Raw genomic sequence first — 13,004 nt, forward strand, 5'->3', positions numbered from 1 at the left:
TTCTATTGGCTGTAAATAGGCTCCGCCTTCCAAAACGTCACGAGGGGCGGGACGAGTGAAGCCACATTTACGCATACTGCTGAGTGTAGTGTGTGAGCAGCATTACACGCCGGTTACAGCACAACTGTACAAATTTCTATTAAGTATAGCTGTAAATTTAGTGTTTCAGAGTTAGTTTAAATGCCGAACAACAGATAAAACTGAGTAGCTGAATGACAAACCGGAAAAGTGAAAACATGGAGACTCAGTGAGGCTAAATGCCACCGAATAGCCCTGGAAACACGTCTCCACATTAGGAGTAATTCACTAAAAGTGTCATTATAGTGAGTATAACAACGTATTGTATGTTCATTAGTCTCTGATATACTGTTTCAGTGCTGACAAACGCTCAACAGCAGGCAAAGTCAGGCACAAGGCGATGCAAGCTGTGGTACATGAACTTGTGTCCACACGTGTCTGACAGTGAAGTTGCCTGAAAGCATGGGGACTGTGTGTGTTACAGGTACAGAGGAGGCCAGCAGCCATGGCAGGCAAGGGTCGTGGAGTGGCTGCCTTCACCTTCAACATTGAGGCTCTGGGCATCGGCAGGGGCAGCATGCCAGAAGCCAGGGTGGGGCCCAGCCCTCTGTTTCCCGTAAGTACCGACCACACACACTCACAAATGCAGAGATGCCAGGATGACATATCACATTGCAGTGTATTAAACTGACCTAAAAGCCCTCAAAGAGTTGTAAGGCACTGTGTTTCAGGGATGTTAGTCTTCAAAGTATGTGTTGATATATGAGAGAGACTGGTGGAAATGTGCATGACATCTCAAACTGATGTTGTTTGTGTAGATAAAATATAAAAGAAGTGTTTGTCATGGTAATGTTAAGAGTCTGTCTGTTTAAAAGCAGTTTCCCATTAAGTGGCTTCTCTGAGAGCATCATCCTGTAATAGACAAACTGCCAGCTGCTGATGCTAATTTTCTGCATGATGCAGCAAATTGACTGCCACTGTGCAAAAATGACTTTTGGGCCCCTACTGACTCCTCTTCCTCAAATCTCTGTGCACTGTGCATACATTCTTTCCCACATTACACGTAACAGCTTGATTATATTTTGCACACAGACCCAGAGACCACCCATTTGGTGTTAAATACCTTAAATATCTTATCACAAATCACCTGATATACCTGAGGGTTTTGAGGCCTGGGGGTCAGTTTGCCCTGTTGGTAATTAAAGGAATACTTTACCCACAAAATGAGCATTTGTAAATCACTTAGTTATGCTGAATTTATGAGGACAGCTTTGTTTTTCTCACGTGCCTCCATGAGAAAAGCAAACATATTGATTTACTGATTGATTGGGGACCACTTTTAACAACAGATAAACACCCCCTAACAACACACAACTCGTGCAGTACAATCCTTACTCTGTCTCTTTATCCAGTCATAGGCTCAGTTCTTCCTAAACACATGTATTTTCACTAAAACCATATAATTTTAAACTGAACTGAAAGTAAAGTTTATCTATGGTCTCTTCAATGTCACACTCCAATATTAAGGTTTTTAGCAAAAATTAATGTGTTTTGAAAGTACTGACAATACGACTGAATAACTGAGACTTGGATTATACTGCACGAGTCATGTGAGAGTTTGCTAACGGATGTTTTGAAATCTTTTGCTGTTGTTAAAGTGGTCCCCTATCAGTCAAAAAATTCAATAGTTAGCTGTTTTCCGTGGAGGCATGCACAAAAGTCCAGTTGAACTTAAGGTAACACAAACCACAAAGATGTAAGTTCAGGATGTCCTGTGGCCATTTTTGTTTGCTTGTTTGTTTGATTTCCCTTGGCACAAAATTTGGAGCGTATGTGTAATATATAGTATAGTTTGTCTTTGAAGCTAAGCACTTAAGTAACCTTGGTGCTCTGCAGGTCTCCCCTGTCAGCTGAACACCAACGTTAAAAACATCATCCTTCTTTAATTGCCCAGTTTTTTTGAGTCAGCTTATTCGTATTTATACCAGAAGGGCCGTGCACCATTACTTGTGAGGTTGGAATCCAGTTTTGACTGTATTTTAAAACGAGACGAGGCGAGGCGAGACGGAATGGGAAGGGACAAGAAAGACAAGACTTAATTAATCCCACACCAGGGAAATTCACACATTACAATAGCTCAAGAGTTAGAAGCGTGAGAAAAAGGAAAAAAAATATTGTGTGCCAAATAAGGATAAAAATATGACAAAAACACAAGTTAGATAATTAAAAATAAAATAATATTAGACCAATAAACACCATATGCACCTTTTATCATACAGATACTGTATGTCCATGATTGATAGTTGAATTGGATAATTGCAATAACACACATGGTGTGTAGTATTTTTACTGTTCATATAATATAATACAAAATATTATTGCAAAGTAAGTAGTAAAATATTACACAGTAGGAAACTGCACAGGAATGTTACTCAGTATAAATATAAAGGATATATTTTAATTGTCTTGACATCATCTCTTTCACTTAAAGTGTTGGATGATTGGGTGCTATTTTACTGTCAACAACAGATGAAATTGCACTAATATCAGTTAAATCCCAAAAAGTAATCTGCTGAAGAAAAAATTGAAGGTAAAACTAAAAGTGCAAACAAATCTGTAAAAAAGTAACGTAACTTATTTGCTATCATCTCCCTTCCACCTTCTATGTTCCTACAGAACACAGACTTTAAGCCTGTGCCACTGAAAGCTGGCGAGGATGAGGACTACATGCTGGCCTTAAAACAGGAGATGAGGGGAGCGATGCAGCGGCGGCCACACAACATCAAGCCCCTGTCCAATAAAGCAGGTAAGGAGGAGAGTAGTGCATCAGAAACCTGACATCTGACAGAAGTGCTGCGGCAAGACAACTGGCTGCTGTGAGGGAAGATAATGCAGCACTTAGGTACTCGGTCATTTAATTAGGATCATATCTGGGAAAAGGAGAGAGAAGTGTATTTATTGTGTAGTACTGAGTTACAGCTGCTGCTTCATGCGGCTGTTTTAATATGATTTCTGTGGTCTGGCCTGGCTTGCCTGATAGTTCCCTTATTCAGCGATGATCTAAATTTACTCAAAACAAGCAGTAGATTAAGTTTTAAGTCTGGTCCTAAATGTTGTCAGATGCGTAATTGAGGTGTTCTGTAGGAACAAAATAAAGTGCTAACATTTATCATAACGAGCTGGGATTTGATGGATTATGTCTATAAAAGGCATTTTTGCTTTGGGACTGATAAAATTGTCCAACAGTCGGTGACTCTGCAGTCACAACTACTCAAAGTATGATTTAGCGTCGTGGCTTAGAATAAGGAGTAGCACCCAGTGGTCTATGAGAATGAATTGAGTTGTGTTTAAGAGCGCAATCAAGTAGAAATTTCTCTTGTTTACTTGAAACAGAGGTGGAGAGATACACGGAGAGATACCTGAAGCTACGTCAGATAGAGGATGAAGACTGGACTCCAGGTACTTGCCAAGCATACTGTCAAGTAATAATGGCAAATACAAAGAAAAATGGAAGATAATGGATATTTTATTCTTGGTATTTTAGACTGGAACCACCTCCCAAAAGAATTGATGCCCCAAACTAAAAAACCTCGTGCTAAACCAGGTAAATATTTAAGACATTATGCTGAGCGAGATTCCATTTGATGACTGTAAAAATAAAGACAAAATGCTTTAATCCAACAGGCACAAAGAAGAAAGCTGTGAAGATATCCCGCAAAGAAACAGAAGCTGTACTGAGTAAATTAGATGTAAGCTTTTTCTTACTTGTTTGTTCTGTGTTCAACTACTGAGTGTAACATGTACTGTGAATTTTCTCTTTATGTGATTTATTAAATACCCATTTATGTAGGTGTGAAGCTGGTGCATACATGTACCTACCAAGAACTGCGTATGTTCTTCTGAGCTAGCAAATGTTTTCCATAATTAATAAATCTCAATGTCTATATTTCAGGAACTGGCAAAGAGGGATGACGGGAACCCTGAAAAATCAGATGATGAGACTGAAAAGAAAAAAGGAAATGAGGAGGATGAGGAAGAAATTGAGGCGGAAGAGTACGATGAAGAGGATGTTGAAGAGGTTAGATTACAAATCATAACCTGAAATCTTTGTTGGCAAATTCATGTGGTCAATTTGTAAGAAGCAGAGTTAAAATTTTCTTTTGTTTCTTTGCAGGAAAACGACTACATTGACAGCTATTTTGACAATGGTGAAGATTTTGCTGCAGATAGTGATGACAACATGGATGGCGAAGCAACATACTGAGACAGTGTTGACGTAAACCGTCATGATGTACTTATTTATATTGCTTAATTATTGTAGATAAGTTGTCTAGCAGAGTGATAGTTTTGTTTGCTTTATTTTGGGGTGATCTTGAAAGACAAGTTTCCCTTTAATACCTTATGTAAATAAGAGATGCCAAACTGTGTGCACACTGGCAATAATTTATTCAAAATAGATGTATTTATTTTCCAGCCTGGGGCACATTTCCACAGGTTGAAAGGCACATACTGTCAACAACATGTAATGCATTTTCATAAAGTATCAAGTGAACACGGTGATAAAATAAAAGGGCTATATAACAAAGTCTAAAATCTCACATAATTACAAGTATAAGTCATAATGGGAATAATGTGCATTTCCCATTTTCATCACCATGCTCTCAGAGGTTTTTTTTAAATGACAAAATAATGCAGGTCTCTCTAAGCAAGCTAAAGGAAAGAAAAAAGATTCCCAATACTGATAGTGTAAGTAAAGGCTATTCCTCAATAGTCTTAAAATAAATTAATTCTATATTAAACTCAATGGCATTAATCATACTTTTCCAACAAATAGTGTGGAAAATACGCAAAAATGCAGTTGGTCCAAACTGAGTAAAACCTGCTTTAAAACCAAATCCACACAATTAATCTCTACCATCAATGAATAAACAGAAATAGATAAGTGTGTTGTCGTCTGTCTCAGTTTGTATTTTAACATACTGGATACAGTTTGTGTGTGGCTTACTGAGAATGCAGCAGCATGATAACAAAAACATCATCTCAATTATATTGGCTACACTGATGATAATAACTCTAACACGTATCCATCATTTAGGAAAAGTTAAGCCCAGCATAACATTTGTTGTTTCCAGCCAATTTACTCTTTGTTGAAATGTACATAACTGTAAATGGACAGACACAGGGAAAGACTTATTCTGAGTCTCTCAACCGTAAATAAATGACTGTTCCCACCACAGACGGTCCTGTCAGACAGATTGCATTGATGTATTAAGTCTATAAAAAACTACTCAACGATGGGAACATCTGCCCAGTTTTATTAGGTCTCTGAGTTAGCAATAAATTTGTATGTAAAGTTCAAAATCCCTTGTTATGTTTTCTCATGCCCTCCGTGTTCTCCGTCTCCTGCTTTGTCCGCACCGTGTCCCTGTGAATCTCCATTAACCACATTTCCAATATGTTGTCCGTGTCCATCCCCTACATGGTTGTGTTCTCCGACAGCATGGTTGTCATGGGTATGTCCATGATCGATGAGGCCATGAGCATCGGTAGGTACGCCGTGATGGCTGCCGTCAGTTTTCATGAGAACCTCATAGTACAGCAGATAAAACACAGGTGTGACAATGCCCACAACCAGCATGATGGCCACAGCCGTCCACCATCTCATGCCCCAGTCTGCCCCGTAATAAGGGTCCTTTCTCTGTACTGGTTTGTACTCCATTTCTCCAAGCAGTGGCTGCTGTTGCTGTAGCGTCAAGGAGGACACAACCTCGTTTAAGCTGTTCCGCGATGGACCTGTTGATTTCACCAGCCGCTCAATGTCCTTGTCCTTCTCCAGGAGGAATCCCTCCACACTGTCGGTGGAAGAGGAAGAGGAAGAGTCTGTGGAGGACTCGGAGGGGAGGGAGGTAACAGGTGAAATATGGGGAAGGCGCCTAGCACCTGAGGGGGAGGCTGATTTGAGAGGTCCGGTGCTGTGAGTCTCGGTGAGGACACTAAAGCGCCTCACAGGAATCTTGACTGACCGCAAGGCAAAGAAGTCCTGCTCTGTCAAGAGGTTGTTGGCACGCTTTAAATCAGCCACCTAGGAAACACACAGAAAACAGACGAATTTACGACAATGCTTACAGACACAAATTGCTACGTTACACATCAATGTGGTCTTAATATTCCAGGTTCGGAGAATGCAGAAAATAGTAATACAAATTAGTAAATGTGACAAGAACTATAAAAATAAAGCTATCCGAATTAACTTAAAGAGTAATAAGTATTGTCCATGTGCGATGGTGGAAATATACAGAGGTTATGCAAAGACAGTTAAAGTTTTATTAGAAAATTTACCATGTTATTAAGGAGCTGTTACATAAAGTTGTGCACTAAGGAATTTACTGTTGAAATTAATTATCTATATTTTGGCTTACATTTAACCTGTTTTTTTTTTTTGTTGTTGTTGTTTGTCGTTCTTTTTTGGCCAATCACATGCAACTGCAACAAGTTGTGAACACAAAATTGATAAACTATCATCTTTTAAGTTGATGAGGCAAATTTGTTTGCAAACAGCTGTTTATTATTACACATCCAGCAGTAATATAGCAACATTATCAACCATTTGGAGTCATGTTTCTGGCTTACTGACAAATCTATGTCCAATAATCGGTGACCTTTTAGCTCTGTTTGATCTCTATCAACTCCTGAGGGAATATGGGACTCTTGAGCTGCTAGATGTGCCGCTATGTTTATCAGCAAGTCACTAACTGTGTCTTTAGTGCTGAGCAGGTAGTGTACAATGGGTTTTTGGAGCTCTTTCACTAAAAAGAGAAGAGCTGTAAAAGTGAACCAAATGGCAACATTGTGAGCCTGACAGCTAAACGATTAGGTCAAGGGTGTCAAATTCATTTAAGTTCAGGTGCCAAATACAGCCCAGTTGGCTCTCCAGTGGGCCAGACCAGTTGAACCATTATTAATAACCTATAAATAACAACCCCTTCAAATGTTTCCCTTACTTATTGTAAAGAAGTTCATTCTGAAAACTTTCACTCATTTACAAAACAAAAGATCATCAGCTCACAACAATTTTGTCGGTGCTTCAGCAGCGGGGCTCTACTCATATTATTTTAAGATAGAAGTCTGATACAGATCCTTTTGTACTGAAGCTGCTGGTTGACAATATTTTGCACAATGTTCAAAATATTTTTGATTATGACCACAGTAAGTATTCATTGTTATCTCAGAGAGCTGTATTATAGTCATGGTGAAAAGTCTCTGAGGCAGCATTTTACATGAAGTATCTATTCACTGTTTAAACCTTACAATAATTAGCTATCGCAAGTGCATCAATATCAGGTGTGCAAAGTCCGGTGGTGGGCCAGACTGGACTCTTTGGCGGGACGGTGCTGGCCCCTGGGCTGTATGTTTGATACCCCTGGATTAGGTGAAACTCATCATACTGCTGTGTGAATCTCTGCAGGTTCATCCTACAAGCAACCCTTTTCACATCGTCACACGTTTTCACAGTGTCATTTGTATTTGTTTAATGTTACTCATTAGGCTATAGCTGTTTTAAATGTGCAGTATTTTATGACCTGAAAATAACCATTCTCTCTCTCTCTCTGTTTTTTTTTTTTTTTACTAGGGAGTAGTTCAGTCTTCAAAAGACATGGGATGGCATGGAGGAACTATATGGCTTGATTGCTATTAGACTGCATGCTGCTGTTTTATGCTTTTTGCATGGCTATTATGTATTATTATGTTGTCCTGTTCTGTATATATTGTAAATACTGTATCTTACTTTTAAGGCTTCTGTTTTAGGTTATGGTTTCATAACATCTTGCTGGAGGACTACAGTTGCGAATTAGCTGGCTGTCTAAAACTGTCACATTTACAGTAATGTTGATTACTGTGTACTGTCCTTTTTATAAATAAAATAAACTGAAACTTAATATGAATGAAAACATGTTACTGAGTATTGGATAGTACTTTCCTGATGTAAGGAAAAGGAGGACTATTGTTGGGACTGTGGCTAAAACTGAAAATTAACAATGAGACCAATTTCTTGGACATTGTCTACCTAAATAATAAAATACACTAACAACCGTACAAAGCAGACATCTATTAGTGTTAATATTAAGTCTATCAATGTTCTTGATTACACTACACTGTTTGATTGTTGGTTAGACAAAGTAATGAATTTAAAGAAATCAGTTTGGACTAACGGTGCATGATATTATTGCACATCATCAGTATCAGCCAATATCAGCTTTAAAATGTACTATTAGTATCGGCCAACATGCTTTTTCTTATTTTGCACCATGAATGACTATTGCATACATTGAAAAGCGTTCTATTTAATGTCTCCATCTGCTGGTGGGCCATCACAATAACATAATGCATGCATAATAAGATGTTTATTCCACTACAGTAGAAACTTGATGTTCACTATGATTAGGTGAGGAAAAAATTGATATATCTGTATCAGTTGTCGGCCAAATAAGTTGTTACATATCCGCATATTGGACACTGGCAAAAAAATCTGATATCATGCATCCCTAGTTGTTACTCTGGTAACTGTTGATGGGCACGTCATGTTTGATGATTCTACAGACTAACCGGTTACTTAATTTGTCTACAAGTAATGATAATAATTGTTAGTTGCAGCTCTAATTGCTTAAAGGACACACAGTGTTTGAGGATATGCATTATGTAAGAAGAAAGATAGTCTACTTCAGCATGAAAATGAAGGGGAGTTGAGTGGGTAATCTCCAAGGAGACAAGGACATGAAGAAAGACAGACAGACACACACACACACACACAGGTCTGAACATACTGTGCAATGGTACTGCAGGGCAATGCTGTTCAGGGTGTCACCCTCCTGGATATCTCTGGTCAGGTAGACAATATCGTCCAGCCTCTCTCTGGAGGTGCTCCTCCGCAGCCTCTCTCTGCCACGTGGCCGCAGCTCATAGCTCTCCCCATCCTCCTCGGACAGGTCGTTCTCTGAGCCATTGTTTCCAAACAGATAGGCATGACCGCCATTGGCAGACTGCACCATGGTGGCTGACTGGAACCCATAGTGCTGGCTCATACTGGACATCTTCCTTCCCTGTATTGGAAAGAGCAAAGATAGGCCTGAGTACCAAAAACCAGTAAGGGATGCATCAACAACTTGGCGGATAGGGGCGTCAAAACTTTAGCCATACATACAGGCGACTACAATGTCATTGTCTTCCACACTTTTAATCACTCTAGGGAAAGATTACAGTGGGTGCCATTACAAGGAACGATCACTTTGTACCATTACAGTTGTCAATGTCATCCAACAGGTAAACATAAAAATAAAATCAGTCAAAATACACATGTATTGAAAGACTGAATGAAAGCTGCCCTGTGTGAACTTTTTAACACCATAAAAGACTGTACATTTCTTTTCTTTTTTCTGACACCTGCAATTAACAAATGTAGGAAGCAGTGAAGTTCATTTCCACTGATACTTTTCTGACGTTGTTCGACATGATAAAGGACAAACTAAAGTCCATATCTCTGACAGCCCTGGACATTCAAGTTACAGTGAAACTAGATAAGATTGGGGCTCTTCCCATTTGATAACTGAGAGTACAGGCAGTACATTGAGTCAATGTCCTCTATTTTTTTTGAAACATTTCTGCTTCGTCAAGCATTCCGGCCCCGGAAACGTCACCGGCTAATGTGATATCATGCCAGATAACATTACCTCGCTATTCCTCTATCATTGCTGTGATGCAACTGATACGAGAAAGGCAGACTTGATTTCAGATTACTGCTTTAAATCCAAATGTCAGTCCTGAACAACATGAGGTGATGTTAGCTAAGTTAGCAGCTAAGTTAGCAATTTAAGGTGTTGACCATACGTACACCTACAATTATCTTCTTTATCAAGCACACAGGGGTGTTATTAAGAAACTAAGCATGCAAGAGTTATTGTGACTACAATTCCATGTTAGCTACTATTTGAATAAGAATTTGGATATGAAATAACATACCTAATGCTACACCTCAGTTTCTCTCCCTCCGCAAAAGTACAACGGATAACATTATTCAACAGGATGGGGAGACACGTCTGTTTAAAACACCTATGGCTATAATGAACTGTCAGGTTGATTTAGTACTTCTAAGAAAGTGATGCAACGTTAACGTTAAGTTAGAGCGCACGTCCACAGTTAGCAAACTAAGAACCATCTGCACAGGCTAGGCTAACGTTAGTGCTAACTAGCGTCCACCTATGTTGTGTGACTAGTAAGGTTTGTACATTTCTATCGGTCAGTTGTTACAGCTGGCGAATGATATGTTTACAGGAAGTCGTCAACAATAAGCTATACCTGAAAAGGTGAACACCGATCAATCAGTCGACCTGGATAATATCCATTCTTCCCCGGGATTATCTTCGGTCTCACCTTGCCTTTGCTGAGTTCCCTACCTGCTAGCTACTGTTGCCACCGCTCACGCCACGTCAACAGAATGCTTACGTAATGACGTCGACACTGACGCCCCCAACAAAGATCTCACTTTTAATCGCGAGATGGCGCTAAAGGCTAATTTACTGCTAGCGTTGTTGTTGGGCTCTCCACTCTCTTCATGTCGTTATACTTCCATGGCAAGGACATAGAATTGAAGTAGTAAGGTTTTGAATTTATTTTATTTTTATTTATTTTATTCAGACAATGTGTCTGTATCCGTATAAGCTAGTCGATAACCGTTTACCTAAACTAGCTACCCTGTGCAGCGTGTCCAGCCAGTTGTAAACTTGATTATGGTTACGCCGGAAAACAACACACTTTGACGTTAACAGTGAGTAGTACAATGTAGGCTATATATATAACAGTAGCAACATTATTGGCTATGAAGGTAAGAATGCAAGAGACATTTCGCATAAAACCACTTGTGTTTGGCTAGTTATATTATTTTTGTGCGTTTTTAAAGGGGAACTCCGCCCATTTTCAAAATTCATAACTTTACATGTTATTTCTACAGTCCAAAACATTAGTTAACATGAACAACTATCTCTCCCAACTCCAAAAAGTAGAGTGCTAAAACACAAATGTGTGATGTCATAGGATCCTAAAGTCTGGAGCTGCTCCAGAAGTGACCTTTCACTAAGCCCCGCCCATTTGTAATGGTTGGACACAAGCATGGAGCCCACACTGTAACTGACTGCACTCCCTGAAGAAATACTACCATATTTTTGGAAAAATTAAGTAGTGATTTCATAAAGAAGCAGACAGAGGGGTCTACAGTCTGTGTTTGAAGTATATATCCAGGATGTCAAACTGATTCAGTGGCAGAAACAGGTCAAAAAGACAAAGGTAGTTAGAAGCTAAAGCCGAACTATAGGCTACAGATCACAGTGTAAAAGTGAATCACCACATTACTGGTCATCAAGACAGACGACAATGAATGTAAAAGGAAACTTTGCCAATATTGAACTGTGTGTCATCGCAGTGTGTGCAGATGAACAGTGTTTAGATTTGCCCCCGTGCCACTGCCAGCACCCAGAACCACACTGCCGGATGAAAAAAAACGTTCATGTGCACACAATGCGATGACACACAGCTGGTTGACTATCAGCAAAGCTTCCCTGCTTCCCTTCACTGGTTCCTGTACAGCAGGGTAGGTCCTTTTCACTGTTATAATCATTAAAAAGCAAAAGCAGTATGTGTATACATTCAGTAGGCTATATCTTCAGTAGCTAGCTAGTTACCCTACACTTTTCAGGGTTTGATTTTGGATTTGTAACCGGGAAGAAACGGCACAACATTTAGCTCGAAATCCACAAAACCAGCCTGAAAATAAAGGAAATCTGAAACAATTGCATTAGAGTCACTGGAGCACACCTGTGTTGTTGTCGGACCCTGGTCTCAGCAGCCTGATGCTACATTATGATTGGCCAGTTTGTGTCCAGCAGTGGGACTAAGTGAAGGGTGAATTAGGATAGATGATAATGAGAGCACCCAGGGAAATGTTTTGAGTATATTGGTGCATTTTCTGTTTCAGGATGGACAGCACTACAAAATAGTCAAGTTTATTTGGGTTAAAAAAAAAAGAAAAAGAATAAAAGAAAACACACAGTGTGGGTCCATATAATCAGACTTCCATTCATTGTCTATGGAGCAGCTCCAGACTTCATACCCTATGTAGCACAAGATTTTGCTGGTTTCTGGCTTTGAGAGAGAGTAGCTCATGTTCACAATTATTGATTGGACTTTACCAGACCATAGAAATAACATACTGGACTTCTTAATGTAGGTGGTGCTCCTCTTTAAGTCACTTATAAAGAAGTACAAATGTAGTTTATGTGGAGTGACAACAACAGGGCAGCTGCTCGGAGGCTCTATGCCTGTTAGGGTCACAGGGTGGAGCTGTCCGCCACCACACTGAGCACCCTTGAGAGACAAATGGGATTAAAACGTCTTGTCTCATTAGGCAGCGACCGGGAGACGAGCCGGAGTCCCTGAGTAGCTGCAAACTAATCTTTCTGCCTGAGCAGTGAGTCGTGTGTGTACAGTAGAGCTCTCACATGGCTGCAGGAGGACGGAGCTGTGTGTAGAGAGAGGAGAAGGTCCTGCACAGACCGGGGGAACCGCTCCGTCTGTGTTATTTCTCCCGGCTTCAGTCCCGTTAGATGACATACACGCTTCATCCCATGTTGTTCAGCGGGATCCCAACGCTGCTGAAGGAAAAAGCCGAGTTCAGTAGGTTTTTAGGAAACAATACAGAATGATTCAGTTATTGGATGCTGTTTGAGAAGAGAAGGAGCTGAAGACTCTGAGAGGACTCATCGATGTTATCCCCAGCAATAAATAAATTATAGTAATTTATCTTGGACATAGAGGCCAAGCAAGGTGTCAGGTAAGTTGGAATGATTTATTTTATGTCTTTTTTCAGATTGTCTTTGTGATTGTGGGCTAATAGCACGGATGTGTGGCGACCAGCAAAACTTTGCTGTATAATTTCATAG

At 39.8% G+C, this 13,004-nt stretch overlaps 3 protein-coding genes across 3 annotated transcripts in view; 2 read left to right on the top strand and 1 right to left on the bottom strand.

The window, feature by feature from the left end:
- The first annotated feature begins 50 nt into the window (after positions 1-50).
- polr3g (polymerase (RNA) III (DNA directed) polypeptide G) lies at positions 51-4,329 on the top strand. The gene is made up of 8 exons (XM_049577938.1): positions 51-323; positions 503-634; positions 2,695-2,824; positions 3,412-3,477; positions 3,563-3,622; positions 3,703-3,767; positions 3,971-4,096; positions 4,193-4,329. The coding sequence occupies exons 2-8, from the start codon at positions 524-526 to the stop codon at positions 4,280-4,282; spliced, it is 648 nt and encodes a 215-aa protein (XP_049433895.1). The 5' UTR covers positions 51-323; positions 503-523; the 3' UTR covers positions 4,283-4,329.
- A 375-nt stretch (positions 4,330-4,704) lies between these two features.
- lysmd3 (LysM, putative peptidoglycan-binding, domain containing 3) lies at positions 4,705-10,496 on the bottom strand. Its single transcript, XM_049577936.1, has 3 exons — positions 10,369-10,496; positions 8,841-9,116; positions 4,705-6,100 (listed from the first exon to the last, which is right to left on the bottom strand). The coding sequence occupies exons 2-3, from the start codon at positions 9,105-9,107 to the stop codon at positions 5,387-5,389; spliced, it is 981 nt and encodes a 326-aa protein (XP_049433893.1). The 5' UTR covers positions 9,108-9,116; positions 10,369-10,496; the 3' UTR covers positions 4,705-5,386.
- A 2,006-nt stretch (positions 10,497-12,502) lies between these two features.
- The window catches only part of adgrv1 (adhesion G protein-coupled receptor V1), a 129,946-nt gene continuing 129,444 nt past the window's right edge, over positions 12,503-13,004 (top strand). Inside the window, exon 1 of the mRNA XM_049579190.1 lies at positions 12,503-12,895. The gene's annotated coding sequence lies outside the window, so the exon portion shown is untranslated. The remainder of the gene's footprint in view (positions 12,896-13,004) is intronic.

The sequence above is a fragment of the Epinephelus fuscoguttatus genome, linkage group LG6, assembly GCF_011397635.1.
Source record: "Epinephelus fuscoguttatus linkage group LG6, E.fuscoguttatus.final_Chr_v1".
Lineage (NCBI taxonomy): Eukaryota > Metazoa > Chordata > Actinopteri > Perciformes > Serranidae > Epinephelus > Epinephelus fuscoguttatus.

Bases quoted from the DNA above. Each gene is read 5' to 3' on its own strand.
- lysmd3 (XM_049577936.1), bottom strand. From the start codon at position 9,107: ATGTCCAGTATGAGCCAGCACTATGGGTTCCAGTCAGCCACCATGGTG. The intron at 6,101-8,840 runs GTATGTTCAGAC...TGTGTTTCCTAG, and splicing joins CCCTGCAGTACCATTGCACA to GTGGCTGATTTAAAGCGTGC.
- polr3g (XM_049577938.1), top strand. From the start codon at position 524: ATGGCAGGCAAGGGTCGTGGAGTGGCTGCCTTCACCTTCAACATTGAG. The intron at 2,825-3,411 runs GTAAGGAGGAGA...TACTTGAAACAG, and splicing joins GCCCCTGTCCAATAAAGCAG to AGGTGGAGAGATACACGGAG. The intron at 4,097-4,192 runs GTTAGATTACAA...GTTTCTTTGCAG, and splicing joins ATGAAGAGGATGTTGAAGAG to GAAAACGACTACATTGACAG.